The sequence below is a fragment of the Pezoporus flaviventris genome, unplaced genomic scaffold (assembly GCF_033815535.1).
Source record: "Pezoporus flaviventris isolate CSIRO_AGI_PZ_B2104156 unplaced genomic scaffold, CSIRO_AGI_Pfla_v1 ptg000072l, whole genome shotgun sequence".
In the NCBI taxonomy this organism is placed as follows: Eukaryota; Metazoa; Chordata; class Aves; order Psittaciformes; family Psittacidae; genus Pezoporus; species Pezoporus flaviventris.
Genome location: NW_026892620.1, coordinates 2,072,981 through 2,095,095, shown reverse-complemented (window position 1 = coordinate 2,095,095; position 22,115 = coordinate 2,072,981). Strand labels below are relative to the sequence as shown.

The 22,115-nt window shown below is 41.1% G+C and overlaps 1 protein-coding gene across 2 annotated transcripts in view; it reads right to left on the bottom strand.

Moving 5' to 3' along the window:
* RASA3 (RAS p21 protein activator 3) overlaps positions 1 to 22,115 on the bottom strand; it is a 130,750-nt gene that overhangs the window by 53,362 nt on the left and 55,273 nt on the right. For both annotated transcript variants that reach the window (XM_061472713.1, XM_061472714.1), the window contains exons 4-5: positions 15,055 to 15,149; positions 2,464 to 2,540 (exon numbers count right to left, since the gene is read on the bottom strand). In XM_061472713.1, the coding sequence (XP_061328697.1) occupies positions 2,464 to 2,540; positions 15,055 to 15,149 (172 nt within the window). The remainder of the gene's footprint in view (positions 1 to 2,463; positions 2,541 to 15,054; positions 15,150 to 22,115) is intronic.

Here is a 22,115-nt window from a genome sequence, read left to right as displayed (position 1 = left end):
GAAGAAAATGTTGGACTTCATTCTAAAGTGCTTTGATCGCACCCCCCCGCCAATGTAATCATTCCCCTTTCTTTTTCTTCATCATTCCCCTTTCTCACTTGTAAGACACATTGCCACAAAAACCTGCACCAATATAACTACATACTCTGGAAATACTTTTATTTCCCAATTCTTTAATCTACTGCTAAGCTCTGTTCTCACTTGCACTCAAATAACCAATAGCTGTGGAAGCTAGCTAGAGCCAGAGTGTCCATGTCAGCTACAGAAAAGAAGACGACATTGGGAAAAGATGCTTCAGCAGACAAAAGCTTCCTCGGCCTGTGATTTTCAAGTTCTGTTTCTAAGAGCCAAGGGCTAGATTTAAATCAAGATAAACTCTGAACATTATGATTCAGTTGTTAAAACCTCAAGATTTTTCTAGGCATCTCAGCGAATACATTATACTTACTGAACAATATCTTGCAAATCAAGGTTACAGAATGCTTCGCAAGCTATTTTCTCTGCATTGTAGAAAGTGAATGAAATAGTCTTCAAATCAAGGCCTTATTACTTTTCATGAAGCAAGGGGCTGCATGTGTTACATGTTAGGAAGAACCTTTTCAGACACTTATTTCCAGCATTTCAGGAATCCCAACAAAAAAAATCCATTGGTACTGTAATGTTACCAGGTCTCATTTAACTGAGGAAAATTTAAAAGAAAGCTGGCTGTGTCATGGCATGCTGTCTCAGAACAAAACAAGATGAGGTAAACACTTCTGAAGGTCCCTCAGTATAACACCTAACTAAGTCAAAACAGACTATGGTGAGAATGGCAGGATGTTCCAGTTCATCTGTGTTTGTAGAGTACCAGACATCACAGGGTCTTAACTCACAATTAGGGTTCAGAGGACATGGATAGAGGCCTCTGTGGCTGTATCACAACACTAAGAAGTGCACTACATGCTTCCAGAATGAATCTGGTACTCAGGACAGCTGTGCTACTTTTCCATCACTAAGCACAATACCCTCCAGTCCTGCTCTGAGGACAGGCCAAATTTAGTAATAAGTTGTCCTCTGTGTTCCCTCTCACACAGCGGAGATACAAGCAGGGTAGAAAGATAAGAAACTGCCTTTTCCCACCTTCTATTTCCCCCTCAACTGCAAGGCCCTAGGATCTATAGCAATACAAATAACACTTCAACCAAAGAAGCCAGCCAACTACTCAGTAGATGCAGGTTTGAACCCCGGTTTTACAGAACGTGTGAGATCATCATCACCTGGTCACATTCAAATTGCACAATGGAAAATGACACAATGAAAGTCTTCACACAGCAATTAAAGTAAGTCTGGGCCCTCCAGGTAGTACACAGCTGTACTGACATAGAAACACCTGTTCTGAAAAAGGTACAGGTGTGTTCCAGTGGCATTGCGCCCTGGTTAATAATTTCACTGGAGCTCACAGCCTACACAGCAACTTGCACCAAACTATCCCTGTTATTCACTCTGCCTCATCACAGCAGACTAAGGAGAGAAAGATTTCAAATGCACCTACTCACAGAGCTCTGGCAGGGCCCAGATGGCTAGAGGGTATACACACAAGCATGCAATTCAAGATCGCATACCTCAGCACATCCTCATATCAACAGTGTACCTAGAAGGATGCAGATCAACCACATGGCTCCTCTGCATTTGTTAACATGTCCTAGATACGAGGACTACCATGACAGCTTATTAACAAAACCATAGCAGAAGCAGTCACAAAATGATGTCAAATACTGGTCTGAAAATAGAACTTCCCTAGCAGAATACTTTTCTCTATTGACATAACTGCCAAATAGGTAGAAGTATATGATGCCAACACTCCAATTTTGATGGCTCTTGTGCCAGACAGAGAATACAAATCAGATTCCTGACAGAAGCCAACCAGTTCTGCCACTGCCCCTGCAGTAGCCACCTGAAAGGCTCTGGTGCAGTCAGAGAGCAACGGCCTTTCAGACTCCTCCTCACAGGAAGGCAAAAATCTTAACTCCCATCTGAGTCCTGCGGCTTCTAGGTGTCTATTTGTTTGAGTGAGATTAGATGACTGATTCTGAGACTGCTTTAATAACTGATGGCAGACTCCTGTGCGTTAAATCAGCTCTGTAACACTCTCACCATAGAAGCTGTGCCACAAATCTGCTTAGCTGGTAAAGTCCTTAATGCAAATCAGAAAGACATTAATAATACCCTCTGGTATCTTTTTAGTATCTATGCCATGTCAAAACTGTGTGATTTATTAACATTTAAGGAATAAAAGTATATAGATTATGTGGAGAGAAGAGAAAAAAAATTCACAACCTATAAACTCCTAAGGTTATCTCTGATTAAGAACATTGAATATCCAAACAATGTTTTCATTCCTCCAACCATTTTTAAATGAAGCACTGCACACTATCTGAAATCAGTGTGTTTCTCATAACTCTGCAGTTACATTTCAAATCCTACCGTGTTGCAAGCTTATGGCAGACGACACCAGTGTCTGTTATGACTTCACTCAGTCTCAGCTCAAGGTGAACCTTCCCCTGAAACACACCAAAAGACCACATGAAAAGTTAGGTTTATGCATAGCCAGCCACATCATTCCAACTTCAAACAAAGCAAGATGGTTAAATGCAAGTAACTCCAGGAGTTTAGCAATTAAGTAATAGCTGTATAGCTATAACTGCCATAGAATTCAGATTAGTAGCCATTTCACTAAAATTTCAGTGCGTAATTCCCACCGTTATTTGATCTCCATGTTTTAGAAATTGATATGGGGGGTCTGCAGCTTGACACAAAAGCATTTGGTTGGAGCTTTATCTATATTTAACAGTTTAAATATTAAGCAAGGATCTGCAATACAATTATTGAAAAGATATCACACCAGTGTGTTATAAATGAACACCTACATGTTTTAAACATGAAAAAACCAAAAATTCTGAAATAATATAAACTGTGTATCAGTAAAATTATATTGGACAACTGAAAAAAATAAAATACAACCATGTTGCTAGCATTCATAGCATCTATTATCTCACAGTCTGTAACTCCTTATCATCACATTAACTTTCTTATGACTTGGGCTAAGATGTTGTGCTCAAATATGCTAAGAAAATAAAGGCAATCGGTATTATTAACTCTTACTAACTCTATTACATTTCAAAACATGAACATCCATTCCAGTGACAAAAACTCAGCACCACTCTTAGCTGTACGTAAAGTAATTGCAAAGTATGTTTTGTTATTGACCTATTCTGACTTGCTGGCACTGCCCAATCATCTGCAAATCATTGTGGCCAAAACTGCGACACTCACTTTCATAACTTCTCCTCTCCACCCTTTCTACCAAAGGATATTAAAATCCACCCTGCTAGTTAGTCAGTGCTCTAATGTGGGTGTCATCTTTGACTCAGGTCTACCTCAACTCATACGAAAATGTGCTGCCACCCCTTTCATAAGATCTTCCAGATTTAACCTTTCCTCTTTTTTGCACATAAACAGAACTCTTGCCAGAGACTTCCCTGTGTCTTCTGACTATTTACCGACTCCTGCTCTATGAGGATGTCTGTCCTGCATAACACAGGAGAGTGAAGATCAACCCTGGCCTCAAGTTGCTAAGATCTACTTCCTCTACAGCATACTTGTCTGGACAAAAGCTGGCGAAACCACTCCAAAGCAGAGCAGGGAGTGCAGTAACAATTAAGTAGCATGGACACACAGAAGTTCAGTTCAAGGTCATTGCCTGGTCCTCTTACTTTTAGCAGTATAAACAAACTCTGAAGTCAGTGCCTGAACACTTGTCCTGAAGAAACCTATGAGAGTTTCTGTTTCTTACTGCTAAAAAGTCATTCTCTTCCTTTCCTTGTATACTCCTTTGTCTCGATACCATTCTCCCTATACTATCTTGAATGCGGGCTTCATGCTTTCCTGCACTTCACCATTTCACTCCTCAAAACTTCCATCACCTGCTTACACCTTTAGCATTCTGACTCAGTAGCAGTTTTTCCTGTCCAAGGGCTGGAACGCAGGCCTTTCAAGTACATGTGGCAGAGGATACTGGTGCTCATCATCACAGAAAACAAGACAGACAATCTCTCCAAGCTGTGTGAGAGCCCATGGTGCAGAGGCATCACAGCAGCTACCTGGCATTTTGAACAGGGAAGGACCCAAACGTGTGTGGGAGTTTAAAAAGATGTCTCCTGCCAAGTGTCTTGTGCATCCTTTTAAAAGAAACAATAAAAACAAGGTGAAACTCAAACCTTGCATTTGTCTGTCAGACTTCTGATTCATGTCTGTTTCAGCAAGACATGTATCCTCCTTTGCCCTGTCAGTCCACGCAAACGTCAACATCTGTTATTTTCTTCCAAACTGAAGCCTGTCCTCATGAATAAGTGCAGGATTTCTCTGCACAAACGCATAGAGCCACTTCTAGACCCACCTCTTCAACACTCAGTTCCACTGCAGTGCCTATGTACTCATGCATAACAAGGGCTAAGCCCACAACCAGCCAAGAACTCTGGTTAAGCAGGATGGTTTCTGGCTTTAGTTTTACTATGTTTTCCTTTAGTCTTCACTGCTCTCTCTTCCACTGGTCACATATTTTACCACAGGATCTAAACCACTAGTCTCTGGAAAACAAATTTATATTATGAGCCTGTAAAAAAACACTGCTGCTGTATCTGTTGGTATCCTGCATATCACCTTTACTAGAGGAATCAAAACAAATACAAGTTTTGAAGAAATTACAAGACAGGAACAGAGACTTATAAACTCTAGAGGAAATATCCTGCTGCAGAAAAATAACAAGAAGGTAAGATACTGTTTTATAGAACTATTTCTGCTGGTTTTAAAGGTAAGACTAACCTCTCTCAGGAAATAAGAATGCTTCCATGCACTTAGGTGAGCCTGAATGCAAACTTACTTACAGTGCCCATTTCCTCAATCTCACACAGACTAAGATGAAAGCTCCCTATTTTTTAAATTAAGCTGCAAAAAGCCTTTTGAAGTCAGCAGTGCTGCACACATTTTCCTGGCTACATTAAGCACAAAACCACAATGCTGCTTCTTTTGGACCGACTCTCATTTTTCTCTTGTGAAGCCTTTGAAAACGGTCAGCTGCTCAAAAAGCATCTCAAAGCTTTAGACAGCAAAACAGAGGTCATGGGATCACTGGGATCAGTAGCCCTATGACTGTTCCCAAAGCACCTCCTTACTTCCAGTTAAAAACTCCAATGCATAAATACCCTAAAGTAAGGCTACATCAACATACTTGCAGGCTTAATTCACAGGAAATGTAACTCCTACATAAACAGAATGCTTTTTCCCAAATCGATTATACTGTTAGGCAAAACATACGGATTCTCTGAATAAATTTACTCCTGAGCAAGGGCATTAATTGGTTTACAAAATAGCAGATAATCCAGGGAAGAGAGAAAACTGTAAATAAATCTGTGTCATAAAATCAACAGTTAACCTAAGCAATATAGGTCAACCTATACTGAATTCAATGTACCCCAGAAACAGGGAGTTACCAATATTGTAATTACTGACAGTTTATAAGAAATACCTGTTTTTATTATTAAAAGAACTAATGTGATAATAGCAAGAGCCTCCAGTTGTACCAGGGGCACTCAGTTACACATTTACAAGAAGGAAAGATCTGATAATGCAGCAGGATAAAAAAATATTTTGCTCCTGTTTTACAGCTGAAACACCGTGGCTTGGTACTCCTCAGACAGAATCCCTGCTGCAGAGCCAGGGACCGAGTCTAGGATCAGTCCCAGGCCATAAAGCCATAAAGCTTTTTTAAATGGAGTCCAGTGAAAAACCTCAGAGAAGCAGCTGGAGGTTTGACAATTTTGAAGTAGAATGCATTAATTATTAAAAACATTTTCATTAAAAAATATTCCAGGATGTTCCTAGAAGAGCCATGCTCATTAACATATCCTTCACATTTGGAAGGGTAGGGCTTTTTCAAGGAACAAGCTGAAGGAGTGCCAACTCAACTGCTGAACGCTTCCTTTTCCATAAACGCTGACTGATATGGATGGGTGGGTTCATAGGTCGTACGTCCTTCCTAATCACATCTAACATCACATAATGGGGCCAGCCAGCTTCCATTTTTCAGTTCTTGATGAAAGAAGCCATCAGTAGACTGACTTTTTTTTTGTAGGGAAGTAGCATTCAAAAGGAAATCAGTAACAAAACAAATTTTTTAAAGGGCCTTACTGTGTTAAAAACCAAAACCAACCCCAAACTACACTATGCTTGTTTATCCCCTTTACTAAAAAGTAATAAAATCAAGTCCCAGTCTTTTAACATTCTTTAACAGGTATCTGGGAGAACTACATGCACGGTTATCTGAAAAACGCACTCATCGTAAGCTTGCAAAGAGAAGAAAAAGCAGACTCAAAAGTCCTGTTTTTACAGATACAGGAAAAGTCTGTCTCCAACCATCTCATTTCTACTTGGAACACAGCAGTGAGTTACTGTGGATTGAAACACCAGAAAGCAGTTGTAAAGTAAGTAAAAGTATACAAATGCTACCTAACTGTATCATGTTTCCAGCAGTTGCAAATTTGTGGCTTAATTTAAACACAGTATGTTGAAGGAGAAAAGAAAACACACAACCACAGATTATCCTAAAGCTATTCTTATGACAAAGTTCTGCCATCCTGGCATGAAGCACGTTTAGCATCTTGCACAAGTGTGGGCCTCAGAGGCCATGCTTGCAGAGTTACCAAGACACCACTGGGAGCCATTTCTGCACACATTTTGGCCTGGAGTCTGACACACGCCACATGATCCAGTGACTGCAGATTCAGATGCAACATCTGATCTAACTCAAACCAGATGTGAACTGGTTTTTCAGGGAGAGATTTAAGAAAAACAATGACAAACACTAGGAACGTTTGCATCTCTATCTGAGGGTCTAGTAAAATGCACAAAAGACTGACAGTCTGGCTAAGTTCAAAAGACAGGAGCCAAATCTACCCAAATCTCTTAAATCATATCTTTAAGGAAGTATCAACCACATCTCCATCCTTTTTGTTACTGTGAAAGTTCTTAGAAATCTTTCACTTTTAAAAAACAGAAAAAGAACAAGTATTTACTGTTCACTTGCTTGAATATTAAATATTAAGTCGATTACCTTCATCTGCAGGGCACATACAGCACTATAGGTCTTTCTTCTACAAAAGAACAATAGAAGCAAAAATACCTAGAAAAGGTATATGTCCCCTACTAAACCTTCTGGACAAGAGGGTTTTGTCATCATTCTACTTCTCACTCACCTACCCAAGTTTGCTAGGGAATTTCCTCTCCAAAGTGGGAGTGCACCTGCATGGCAGTTTTCCAAACATTTATCCCACATAGGTACCCTTACCCCAGCAGCTTAGCTCAACTCTGCTCACTACTCAGGAGTGTGGAAGGAGGGACTGGGACCCACCTTCAGCTGTTTGCTCATCCTGTTGCTGCGACAGAGTGATTGCAGGCAATCTCACCCCAGCTCCTGGAGATGGAGGAGGAAAGAGATGCAACACGGGTGGGTTGTAGGAAAAGACTAGGCTAAGCAGGTGACATGAACCACAGCCCATGACTAATGCCAGCACCTCATTGTCTTGGAATCTTAAATTTAGAATCATAATACCCCTGGTATGTTGGTTTACTTTGCTGCAAATTGTCTGGAGAAAGGAGCATTGGAAGAACTCAGCACTGCACAGACCATTCCAAACCATGGGATAACATGTGCTATTGCTTTCTCTGTATTTCCAAATTTTATTTCAGAATATAGAAAATTAGAGAGATCCAGTCTACTTTGAAACCCTCTTAGGCAGCTTTCTGAGATGTCACTTTCTGGCACTGATAAAGCTTAAAAGCAAACAATAAAACTGACTCAAACTCTAAGGGCTCACTAAATGCTGTCCATGAAGGAGTTGGGAGAGGAAAGACCAATAATGCAGCTACTGCTTTAGGTAAAACCAGCCCTGCAGCATTATCAGCAGCCTCACTTGAGGTCACAGCCTAACAGCAGGTTTGAGAGCTGGAGGAAGAGTTTGTTTGTTGTCTGCATTTGCTGCTGTAACAGCTGCTCCTTCCTTTAGCAGAGGGGAGCAGGCGGCTGGGAAAGGTCTAAGGATCATGCTCCAGATCACAGCCTGCCTGCTGGACCACAGCACGGAACACAAGAATCTGGAACAAAATCCAATCTATCACTGAGGAAAGCTCTAATGAACACTTCATGGATTCACAAATGCTAGGCAAAGCAGAACTGATGTCTGCTTGGTCTCCGTCTGTGCAAGCGTGTCAGAATTGCTCAGTAACTGGCAAACATCTTCAAATGGCACAATGTTAGCCTTCCTGTTTCTCTAAGGGAAGAATACCTCCATATGGTCAAATTCCTTGCAATTACTCATGTTTTCCTCTCAAACTACTTTGATGCAATTTAATATGTAGATACTCTGAATGAAAGCCACCTGGCTTTCATTTCCCCTGACAAATTGTTTTCTACAGATACAGAATCCAGGTATGTTATTTTGAAATAATGTAAATTTACTATTCAGCAGTAGCTGCTCCCTACCACATGCCATGTTACAGACAAGCTTTTGAGAAGTAACAGACCAAAACCAGATAGACTGTCTTAGACCTTTAGGCTGACAAGTCTGAATACTGCACTCTTATACTCACATAGGGAGGAAGTCCTGCCACAAAGCAGGATTTGGTGAATAACTGGCCTTTTTGTTTATCACCAACATTATTTACTGTTGCTGGCACATGATTCAGTTGTCTGAAATTATTTTGCCAGGAGGCATATAGCCTTGAGAATCTTCCCACCCTATCAAAAAGGAGATTTTATCTCTTCAAAACAACTAGAAGAGAGAAACCTGAAAGTCACAGTTCATAAAATAGAGGGCAACACCCATTTATTTCCTGTGTGCGGTGGAAAGTTAATACCAAACCTGGAAGCAGCTGCTTCTTTTTACAATTTGCATATACTCATGCTTACCATAGGTTTTACAATATGCATCAGTGACAAATCTTTATGCTTGAAGCATTTAAATACCTACACAAAGATAGTTAATGTGTTAGAGAGTGGGCATGCAATGCTCTTAACTGTTCAGTAGACTAGATAATTCTGTTAAACACTGGAGTGAAACAGTCCTACACAGTTGCTCCTAAACACAATTTGCTCAACCTACTGTATCTTCAAAGCCATATTATTAAGTAACAATTACCATCAGAGCCAGTCCAGTTCAACACTAGAATTTGCTCTGCACATACAAAACAGATTTATACAGAACAGGAAGCAGGCAAGCAGGTATCAGGGAGACTGTGGCAACTTCCATGACATTATGATGATATAGCAAAAGAAGATAATAGATAACACTTCCAGCTTCCTCTGCAGATCTGGGATAAACTTCTCTAACTGTCACGCAGGACTGAATGGAGAAGAGCTAATTCAAAAGCTTGTGGTAAAATCTTGGCTCTGCTGAAGTCATGGCAAAACTCCCACCCTGGCAAGGCCAGGATTTCATTCATGAAGCCTGACACTTGGGATACAGATTTTGCATTCAATGGGAAGGTCCTGACAAAAGAGGAGAGGTTTATTTTGAGCACTGCAGAGTGCCTTGGACAGCCACTAGTGCCTTCTAGCTAATAAACAGACAGCATTTCAGAGCAAGTGGTTTCCAGTACAACAACAGAATTTTAGGTGTACTCTTCAAACATACCCGTAAGCAATGTTTTCCACTAATGAGGTATAGTCCACCCCTGCCACTCATACCAGTCCATACTCAAGAACAGGCACATTAATCAACAATAGTCAAAGGCCTGTGTGGGCAAAATGCTAATGTGGTGGAAAGAGGAGGAAGGACTTTTGGCATCTGAAGTAAAGTATTTCTTAACATCAGTAAATCTTTCGCACAAAGCTTTCAGTACAGAAGGTTAAAATGTGAGACAATTTGCTTCCTCAGTGTTGGTTATCTGCCCTTTACATGCCTTTTTTTTTTTTTTCTAAAATTGATAGCCAAATAGATATGTTTCAGACACATCAAAGTTCTAATGAGGAGGAAGGGGAAATGAGCAATTTTCAAGTTTTTATGTCAGTTTTTTTATGTTCCTAACAATGAGTTTTACATAAGACCCTGAGCATGACTGGCTTTGGAAAAGCACTCTCATTTAATACTGAGAACTCAGCTGTAACAGAACATGACCATTTCACATTTGTCAGTGCTGTGGAGGAAGTAACTCAAAGCACACCTTAAAAAGAAAACTTTTAAAGCAAGAGCCTGCACAGGAAAACATGTCAGAATGATCTAACTCTCCTTGCAGCTCTCCTCCACTTTGGCATATACAGACTACATGCTTTTGAGTGTGCTAGTGTATTTTGATATTAATCAGAGTATCTCTGGATCTTTAATCATTTCATTGATTAATCACATGCACACAAAGGGCATTTGGGTTGCAAAGCTCAGACTTCATAGAATAGACTTGAGCTATGCAGGCCTGAAGCTACTGTGAATAAAAAAATTTAGGGGGAACTACTCAAAAACAGCAAAGGCCTTTTAAAGATCACATGTGCACTTGGGCTTAAATTCCATTAAGAACACATGGACCACTGAAAACATCTGTCATCTACAGCCCCAGGCAAATATGTGAATCAGTTACTGTTGAGTAAACTTGTGCACATGAAGGAAAGGCAAACATTCACGGATCAAGAGAGATGCAGACACAGCAGCATGGCAATTTTCACTTCCAGTCCACAAAAAGCATGAGAATGAGAATATAGCAGGTCCTGAAAGACGAATGGCTAGTAGAAGAGAGACATATCCCATAAGAAGTGTGCAACATCATGCTTTTACTACTTCAGGCAGCTTACACAGGTATGAATTATGTTGCTAGTCCCTCCCTTTCTCCAGCTGAGGCTGCCTGATTGTTCACAGTCTTATTTCAACACAAAAGTTAAACGGTTCAATTCCTCTTTTACTTCCTGCTGGAATGTTTGGGCACTTGTACTGGATATTTAGCTCTGGGTGTGGTAATGTCCCACTAAGGAACAGGCAACTCCATTAGAAGATGCGAACTTAAAATTCCTTCACCCGAATCTGCACAAACCCACTTGGCTACACCTTCATATTTTAAGAAGTTTTCCAGTCTGAAAAGTTAAGCCATGAATTATGCATTTAACGACTGCTGTCAATTTTAATTCTGCACTCTGTATAATAAATCTTCCTGATAACATTTAACATGTTTTAATATATTTCAAAATTAAATATTCAGAAATAACTGTACCAAACAAATTTTGCTGGAGTTTCATAATTTGCTCGCCACAGAACACCTCAAACTTTATGATTCTTAGCACAACTGTTGTTTCATCACCCAGGCTATACCTAAACAGCATTAGGGGTATACACTGACACAACTACAGCAAACTATGCATTATGTTATTTTCAAACTAGTAAGAGCAAAACAAGCCAGTAAGATGTAGGGGGTATTGATGTATCCACAGAATAAATGCCTGTTAACCTCAAGGAGCAATTACAGCCCATTGCTATATGACACAGCACTGTGTGCTGCTGATGGCTACTGATACGCACTCACTCAGAAGCGAAATTCAGGTGTGCCTCATTATGCTGTTATTCTCTCAATAAGCTCATTTGCTAGACCAAATGATGAACCAAAGCCACAAAGGTCATGTAGGTGAGAAATGCCCAGTCTGCATGTGTGGGCTGAGCAGCTGCACAGCTCCTACGTGCTTCATGTGGGGCTGTGCACCACACTGAGCAGCATCAGTGCTAGGGAGAATACCTACCTCTTAGCAGCTCTCAGAAAGAGGACACTGTCTAGGCTTTCTTCAAGATAAGCAATGGTACACCTTGCTGTCAAGCAATGAATGGATGTGGCATTAAAGCATCTTACAATACTGCTTATATCTGTGAAGGCTGACAATTAACATAGTCTTGCTGTCAACAACATCCTTGTCTATAATGAAGCTGATCAAATCATAATCTCACCTTGCACTCCTGACAATACAAAACTTCTTTATAAGACATTAAGAATTATGGAAAAGCATAAAATTGAATGCAAGGCCTCAAGCTAAACACCTTGGCAACTACATCTGATGGAGTTAAACAACATTGCCACTTACATTTTGATTGCTTTGGTTTTTTTTTAATATAGGCTTATTTATTTTCTACAGCATCAGAATACTTATGAGCTGTAGTTTCAGAATAAAATTTGAGAAAACAGCATAAAAAACATTAAGAAATCCACTCATATTCCATTAACATTGGAATTCTATTTGTCTGGTTTATTATTTTGTACTCACAAAATAAGAGGAACCTCCACATCACATATTCCCTCTCTATGTATGAAGAGAGAAAACAATAGTGCCATTTGAAAACCACTTCTGGATCTCACACAAGTGAGGTCCAAACTATGCAAGAACAAAACTGTGAATTCTACTCATTACATACCAAATAGACAGCTCAGAATACCAGTTCTTAAATCACAAATACTATTACCCATAATTTCAAGTCATTCCTTCTGTTCTGAAAAATGAGGCCAAATGTGTTCCAGAACTGAGCATCTGAGAACCACAGCACCCAAGATCACTAATATTTCAACAATCCATTAATTTTACAGTTTTCCAGTTTCTGACTGTGATGATTGGTCTTCTTGAAAACTAGATCATTTCAGGCTTTGCACACAAGAAAGTCCTATACAGGCTTATCACTGTCACCCAGTTTCTTTTATATCATGGCCTAATGAATTAGAAAGAATTAGAAATCTGGTCTCTCTGATAGCGTTTATTTAATTTCTCACACTGATTTCTGCAACCTCAAGCAAGTCACATTTTTTTCTGACACTTATTCTCACTGTATTCAATGTTTTGGACTGACAGTGATTTACCTCAATATGGTGCTGTGATGCATAACTAACTAGTCATGAAGTGCTCTACAATGTGGGAAATAGTATTAAGGCCACTGACCTACAAAACCAGAAGTAAGGTGCTGGAGTTCCCTGGCACATGGCTCAATGTTTAATCCACTAGATTACGTGACTAATGGGGACAACTGCTAGAATGATAAAACTGATAGCTGGCACATGAAAATTGCATTTCGACTACTAGTATTTGTATGATTTGCTGCAAAAGTTAACTAAGGTTCTTACATTATTTTCCTTAAAATTGGAGAAAAAAAATGACTAATATTGTGCAAAGTTATCATTAACATATTTTTTTCTCTTATAAAAGAAAAAGGGTTTAGAAAAAGAGACAACTGAGATACCATGAACGTAAAGAGAAACAAACACAAAAATACTCCTTCATTTGGCTATCTTCACTTGCATAAAAATTCTCACAAAATATCTACAAGTCTGCTCCTGCTATCAAGGAAAACAAAGCTCTCTTGCAGACTCCTTAACATAAGGACTGTGGAACATCTAAGTAAGTGGATAAAATCATCACTGTTGTTCATATTTACACTAGTTGTAATAAATGCTTATCACAGAGCCCAGAAACAGCTTTTAACAGCTGGGCGCTTGTAAAGATACAAACAGCGGAAGTGATAAACGGTACAAACAATTGTAGACAGAGAACATACTTTCCAGCAAATACTGTGCTCCTCATCCTTCCAAAAGCTAGGGCTACCTGTAAACCTTTCTGCTACGAGTTCACAGGCAGAGATTATCAGTGCTGTCCTAGAAATTACCCTGGTCTAAAAAGCTTCTACAAGTTCACTCCGTGTAAATATTGTAATAAAATAAGCAATGCAGAAGCTTATCCAAACACTGGCCTCCTTTTACTGATAAATTACACAAGGAAAGTTTTCATATCCTGCAGGAAGTAAACACTAAATCTACTGTTTTCAAGTCAGTATCATAAGGGGCTTTGGGGTAAGAAGAAAAAGAGACCAGGGTAAAACAGAACAGACTTCAAACTTAAAAGGCTGTTAAAAGCCTTTCCATCAACACTGTCATTGAAATACGGCATTAAAGAGGATCAATATTTTACAAGAGAGTGTTACAGACTGAACAAGCTGTCATGAGGTTTTCTCTGCATCACATGCACAACAGTGTATTATTTGTCTCTGCAAATAAACAGAAAACCTAACCTTGAATGTATTTTCACATATAGCATGCTTCACTACAGGCCATCACACTACATGCTGGAAAGAGTATGCATTTTAAGTGTCATGTTCTGACATGGTATGTGCAGACTTGTGTGCAGACTGAAAACCCAAGATACTGTGTCCAACCCTACCATACAGAAGTATCCAAGCAGCATTTCCCCTTGCACTTACGGGACTATTGCACAGGTCAGACATTCATGTTTGTGGTCTTCTAAGCAAATACTGTGGTTCCAAAGTGACCTGTAATAACTACTTACAAGAAGTAAAAAAAGTAACTGATTTATATTGACTTGATATCCTGCTACATTGCTTTGCTCTTGTTTCACAAGACCTAATACTGGAAACGAAAATAGAACCTGCTTCAAAAGAGGATAAGTACAAAAAAAGAGAAGTCTCATCGTGTACCGAAATCTGTAAAGTACCAAACCCTAAATGGAGCTGAAGTGATACAATTATCAGCATTCCCACGGTTTGGAGCAGGGCCTAGACATCTGGCGAGGAGTGGTTTTTTTCATCTGAGATGTACTTGTTGCCTTTCCTGTGACAACCTGCCTACATAATTATTTAGAACAGTACCTGCAGATATTATTTTCAAGCTGGCTCCGCTCCCTGAGGAATTAACAGTTATTTATAGGGTTTTGAAGTTATTTGATACTTGAGATAACCATACACCTTCTTGTATCAGTGACCCTGATACTTCACATAGTTGTAATTATTTCTGTAGGCAGAATCCTCGCCCCTTTGATTGTAATTCACACTTGTAATTCACCTTACATATACACAGGTTGCAAATATCACTGAAACCTAAACCATACTAATAAGAAGCGCTTCCTTTTTGTAGGGAAGCAACACATCTGTCCTAGAGCCATGGAACCCACAAAGCTGCCACGGCCCTGTTGCAAATACTCCCTTGCCAAGATAATCTCACCTGTACTTCTGAATCAGCATCAACATGCTGGAGTTGAAACCAGGTGTCTCTGTTATGATACTTCTGCAGATCTTCTTTCTGTATAGCTACCTTTCCTGGAAATAAAACAAACCAGAAGCACAGTTTAAGACATGCTATATAGCTCCCCAAAAGTACATTTCCATCAAAAACAATTTTTAAAACAACGATTTAAGGACTGTCCTAGTCAAGAAAGGCTTCAGACCAAGGAAGCCTTTCTTTACACAATACATAATTCTTTCTGATGAGCAGCTTTTTCCACTTCATACTGTGAAAGACTTTAAAATTCCTAACATTGTACTCTAACAGAGTTGAAGCACCAAGCTCTGTGGATAAGCCTGTAAGTATGCTTATAGCAAAAAATATAATTAAAATTTCTTTGACATGACAAACTTATGGGAGAACAGGGTCAAAAATTGTTGGAGAGACATTTTTGAGGCATACATCTATAACAATCCCAAAAGAAAGTTGATGCATAGGGTTACTGCTAACAATATTTTAGGACAAGGCTCTTCACTATAAAGTTTTGTAGAAGGGCAGCAACTAGAGATGTCATTTCACAGCAGATTGCCAGATCTGCATTTTGAGGCCCTGTTGACCTGTCTCCCTCTCTCAAACCTTGCAGAGTTTGCATTCTGCAACCCAGACTCACACAAATAGCTCCTGAGGAGGGGGGAAAACAAACCAAAAACCATACAGTAGAGCTTCAAAACCCCCCTATATTTTTAACCCCCTCTAACCTCTACCAAATTAGCTGGCTTGGTAGTTATGGCAACAGCAGCCAGTTCCGTGCTGTGAACTACATGCATGCCGAGGGATAATACGTATGTGAAGCTGGAACTTTTATCTTGCCCAGTCTCTCATTTTCATTATGTAAAACACTCTCTGAGGGGTAATGAAACTTTTTCCAAGTGTCTGTCTTTGTATATATGAAGCAGAGCATGGCATGCCTGAGAAGCACGTGAAAGCAGCTCAGGGAGCAGCTTTGGGCTGGGTGGTTCCCCAGGCACTGAGCAAAGCAGCACATTCAAAATGAAAGAATCTAGGACAGTCAGAGATGTTTACGAGGCTCAAGAAGGCCGGGTTTTGGCAGTGTAGTTTGGTACCAGACTCCCTCTGCTAGAGTGAGGTGCTCACAGTTTGCAACCACTGCTTTGCTGCACAAACACAGTTTCTTTAACCAGATCCTGCTAGATGAAATACACCAATGGACAGTCTTAGTGGGAGAGATTTCCAAGGCTTCCCAAATCCATACATTTTGGCCAGAGGTCAGTAATACATTACCCCAAAGCTTATGAAAGTCACAGCAGTTAGTTATGACACCTCAGCATTCCCGCACATTTTGGCCTTTTCCTTTAGCTGCTCACCAAGCCCTCCTGTTTGCTGGGGCACCCTGCATACCCTGCTGCAGCTACTGCTGCATTCTTCTGTCAGTCTTGGGCTGCTTCTGGTGACAGTTTCCAGATTTCCAGTCCTAGTTTCTAAACTACTCTGCCATTCTTCCACAACTGCCCTGCATAGTACCCATTAGGGTTTCTGCTCTAGCTTCCACAGAGCTGCTGACCCATTACACCTAAATCTTGCTCATTCTGCCATCAGCACTCCCCTCCCTCTGCTTGTCCTTTATAGAGATTATGAGATCCATCTCTTGGCAAACATTACACTAGAGATTAATGAGGCAGATTCATTACTAGGCTCTTTATTGGATATGCAGAGCAAGTGACTTGAAACTTCTTAGACAAGCAATAATTTAAATTAAACAAATCTCCTAAATAATACGGCAAAAAGAGTAAGGCATCTGAACTGTGTTGGAACAACATTCAAGTTTTGCTGCTGAGAATCTATAAGATGATGCTCTGTGTATTTTCAAAGCTTCTCCTTTTATTCTTCAATCACAGCAGTTTGTAGGCAACCTAGTTTCTCTAAAGCATTTTGAGAGAGGAATACATCTGAACACATGACCTTCCAGTAACTGCTTTGGACCTCACTTGAAATTGTTTACTTTCACTGCTTGCTACCCTCACTGCACCCTTTAATCTCTTGCAGAAATCCTCCACTCAACTGCAGTGCAGCATGCGCTTCCCAAACACTGTCACCCATAATCAGCCTCATTCACAGTCACCTCTCATGCAGGGAACATCCTTGCGTAAACCTCAAGGATGATTTCACCAACATCTGCACCTGTGCATAAGTGGTGTGTTACCACTGTCCTCTCTTTCAGCAAGGAGTTCCACTGCTCTCTGCATCAAGGATGGCAAGATAACCCAGGTGGGTTTGACCGCACAGTCGGTACGTAATTGCAGCACCAAGTGTTTTGACGCAATGGTACATGCCTCCAGCTTTAAGAGGGTTAATAACATGATGGTACAACTGTTTTGATTAGGAAACTGTTTGAATAGCACTGTTTGCTCTGTACACAAGCAAGTCTTACTAATGAGTGAAACTTATTGACCTGGCTGGCTAGAATCCAAGGTTTTTCACTGTATACCAAATGATCCACAAAGGAGAAACATCTACTATGGGGGGAAGGGCGCGTGTGTGTGTACAAAAGGGCCTATACTTTGGTTAGTCTAAACATATACAAAGGTATATTGCTGATAAGGCAGATTGTTTGGTCTGCCCTATTAAACAATCTCTGCATACAGGAACAGCCTGCACAATTTCTATTTATAACTCTACACCTGCACTAGCTATGTCCATTGCTCACCCAACCCACACTCCTCCTCCTCCTCACCAGGCCTGTGTACCGCAGTGCAGGTGCTGAGCCCAATCAGGTCCTGCCCTCATCTATGCAGTCACTGCTCTGCCACTAACTGACCTACGTCTGACCTGGCTCAAACAACTTCTAGCCTCACTAGAAGCAGGTTAAACCTAGGCCAATAATCACAAGCTGTTGGCACCTGTCATTTGACCTGACACTACACAATAAGGGCCTATAATTCTCCTAGATGATAAATGTGATATAAGAGGTCAGAAAGGTTTACCACCACTCACTTACAGGATGTTTTCCTCTTTGTGGCTCTTCAGCATGCTCCCAAACTCGAGCCCATTGTCCCTGCTCTTTCTCAAGACTTGGGTGGCAGCCAGGCAGTGGAGAGAGACTCTAAAACTTGCACCTGAGGCACCCAGCCACTCCTGCAGGTTTCCTCAAGGCTGCCCTAGGCTGCAGAGTCCAGGTCTGCGCAAGCGTTTAGACACTATAGAAGGAGGCAGAAGACAGCAGGGCATGCTGAACAGTGTAAGGTGTAATTTCAAAACTTAAGTTACATTTTTAAAAGTTGGATTCTCAGCAACAATGAGGTAGAAGCATTCTTCTCATTGGAACTAATTTCTTTCTGAAGTCTGACATTCACCAGGACCTCAGGTTGGGGCAGGGTAGGTAAACCCTACACACTCCTGTATGTTGTTCGCCCGTATGGCAGCCATTTCCCTATGTCCCCCCAGTTCAGACTGAACAGATCTTCACTGGCACATTTAAATCCTCAGCCCTGTGTTCAAAACAAAGATGTGACATGCCACACCTGATCCCTTTCTTCTGTGAATCTCGCTTTAGGGAAAAAAAACAATCTATCAACAAGCTCCTGGTAAGCTCATGGATGAATGAAATTACTACTTAGGGCCTGAATGGTTGTCAGGGTGCAAATTCCACTTACGATCCCAGGTGCAAACTGATTTAAGAGCCTCTTACTTTCCCCACCCATGCACCCCTGTCCTTGCAGGAGGCTGTACTGGAACTGTTGAGGAAATGGATCCAAACTAAAAAACACAGAACAATGAAAACAATCATTCTGGAGACCAGTAATGAGTAGCGTCCCTCAGGGATCGGTGTTGGGACCGGTCTTGTTCAACATCTTTGTCACTGACATGGACACTGGGATCAAGTGCGCCCTCAGCAAGTTTGCCAATGACACCAAGCTGTGTGGTTCGGTTGACAGGCTGGAGGGAAGGAATGCCATCCAGAGGGACCTCGACATGCTTGTGAGGTGGGCTGATGCCAACCTCATGAGGTTTAACCATGACAAGTGCAGGTCCTACACCTGGGTGGGAGCAATCCCAGGCACAGCTACAGGGCGGGCAGAGAAGAGATTCAGAGCAGCCCTGCGGAGAAGGACTTGGAGGTGTTGGTTGATGAGAAAATGAACATGAGCCGGCTTCAGTGTGCGCTTGCAGCCCAGAAAGCCAACTATATCCTGGGCTGCATCAAAAGGAGCGTGACCAGCAGGTCGAAGGAGGTGATCCTGCCCCTCTACTCTGCTCTCGTGAGACCTCACCTGGAGTATTGTGTGCAGTTCTGGTGGTGTCCTCAACATAAAAAGGGCATGGAACTGTTGGAACAAGTCCAGAGGAGGGCCACGAGGATGACCAGGGGACTGGAGCACCTCCCATATGAAGACAGGCTGAGAAAGTTGGGGCTGTTCAGCCTGGAGAAGAGAAGGCTGCATGGAGACCTCATAGCAGCCTTCCAGTATCTGAAGGGGGGCTATAGGGATGCTGGAGAGGGACTCTTCATTAGAGACTGTAGTGATAGGACAAGGGGTAACGGGTTCAAACTTAAACAGGGGAAGTTTAGATTGGATATAAGGAGGAAATTCTTTCCTGTTAGGGTGGTGAGGCACTGGAATGGGTTGCCCAGGGAGGTTGTGAATGCTCCATCCCTGGCAGTGTTTAAGACCAGGTTGGACGAGGCCTTGGGTGATATGATTTAGCGTAAGGTGTCCCTTGCCCACGGCACGGGGGTTGGAACTAGATGATCTTAAGGTCCTTTCCAACCCTAATTATTCGATGATTCTATGATTAATCTAGGAGAAGGGAAGAAGCAGTAAGTTTCAGGGGCCATGTGTGGGTGGTGTTGGCATTTCAACACACAGATAATTTCAACTGACCTGTTTTATGGTTTCTGCACATCAACAAAGACAGAACATAGCAGAAGGTGAATAATTTGGGCACAGAGGAAGACATATGCAACAGAGATGGATAGAGATTTCTGGCTTCTCTGCTTGGGAAGTGCTTGTGGAAGCACTGCACCCTCAGTGCCCATTCCTCACTGGAGTTTCAGAAGCTCTTCTCTGCCAAGTCAGTGCAGTGCATTAGCTTGTCCCTACACATGGCTGGGCTTGTTAATTCAGGGTCTAACACTTCCATACAAAGACTAACAGAGTTGATAATTTGGCTGAAGCATTCTCCACCCAGTCACAACTACCTTCTGTCTGGATTACCTGTTGGTGACAAAAGGATTAGACACTAGTTTGAGGATTACATCTCACCTTTTAATACTCATTTGCCGGTTTGTAGGATGCTTACCTCACAGCTGAGATATGTGACTATTTGTCACATGCTAGATTAGCAGGATATATTTCTTTACAAAAAAAAAAAAAAGTCAAAACAGCAATAGGACAGGAGTTTGTAATTTTAAAAGGGTGCAAGGCTCTACCTGAAGAATGATCCAACAGTTATTTTACAGGATCCTAAAAACAGTGTTTCAGGAGCTCCTGTACCTTCTCTGTAGGCTGTCTTTATCTTGGAATACTGGCACAGTGAAAACCACATAATTTTGCATATTGCTGCCAAGTGAGCTGAAGCAATATAATGTAGTACGTTTAATACAACATCCTCCAGTAACACGGACTGCAGCATAGTTAATTTATATAGCAAAGAGTGAAGTCTGAGTCACATGTTAAAAGGTCCCAAATGCCTAATTAATTTAACCATCTTAGCTCTGAGCTGACTACTTTGCTTCCTATGTGCTACAGTATCAGGCAGTAAGAGGACCCGGAAGCTAGTTCAGAAGTTGCTTCATGCTGGTATATTAAGTGCAAAGACACGCTATATCGGTGAATTTATTAAAAATAACTGATATGAAAGTGCACAAGGAGAGTAACTTTTAATAGCTGGAAAGACTAAAGACAGATCAGAATTGATTTTAATCAACATTTTAGGCTTTGAAAGCCTTGCAAACTTTAATTACCCTGCAATCTACAACAAAGAAGCACTGCAACTAATCCAGACTGCCTGGAATTTAATAATAATCTGTATGAAAGGTTATTTGTCATCAAATAAAAGTACAGAAACTTTGCAAGACAAGAAGGGCCAGATGCCTGCCTTGTTTGTGAGCACAAATTCACTCAGTTCTCCCATAACATGGAAGAAGACTGAAACAAGCAATCTCCCTACTTGAGGATTAGAAAGATAAGGATGAGAATTAGGGGTAACATGAGGCTTCAGAACCTTGGAAGCAGCAGAATAGCTCCTTCCCAGCTCCTGTGCAGTGCACCATGAAGCACAAGCACTACTACACCATTGGCTACCATGGGTAAGAAGTGGTGGAGATAACGGCAGAACACTACACAGCAGTGGTGCCTCCTAAGGCCTGTAGTACTAAGGTGTACTACACTCATAACCCCAGTTTTGTTTGGTTTTTTAATAACTAGTGCAAATATAATATCACTTATGAAACCCATTTTTTCCCTTTGTGGTATTTATCTTGGATAATAAGGCAGAGAAACGTAGGCTGCAGGTAAGACATAGCTTCTATCCTTAAGAGCAGCAAGCTGCAGCTTTGCATGGACTATATCAGGGTAGTTTTGCTAGCCACAGTCCTGAAGAGCTCACCTAACTTACAGAGCAATTTCTACTCTCCCTGTTTAAAAAAAAAAAAAAAAAAAAAAAAAAGAAAAATCAACCTGAAAAACACCACCTACCCAACCACAATTCTCTGCCAGCTGCTCTCTGGGCCCTTAAAATCCCCATACATTTGAGAAAGGTGTGATAGCCACCATGGTTGGCTGGTTGCAATGGGAAAACAGTCCTAAAATCTAGCTTAGCTGTCACTGTTGCCTGACTTACAGTAGGCACCAAGGCTCTGAGCATGCTGCTTGCACTGAGCAACTGCCTCCTTAATTCTCTCCATCACCAGTCCCTCCCAGGTACTTATTCCCCAGCACAAATTAGGGGGGCCAAGACTTGATACAGTGGATTTACTTTTTCCCCTCAAGAGCCTCACAGGGGGTGCACATTCAGGTTTCTACTTAACACAGATGTTAGCA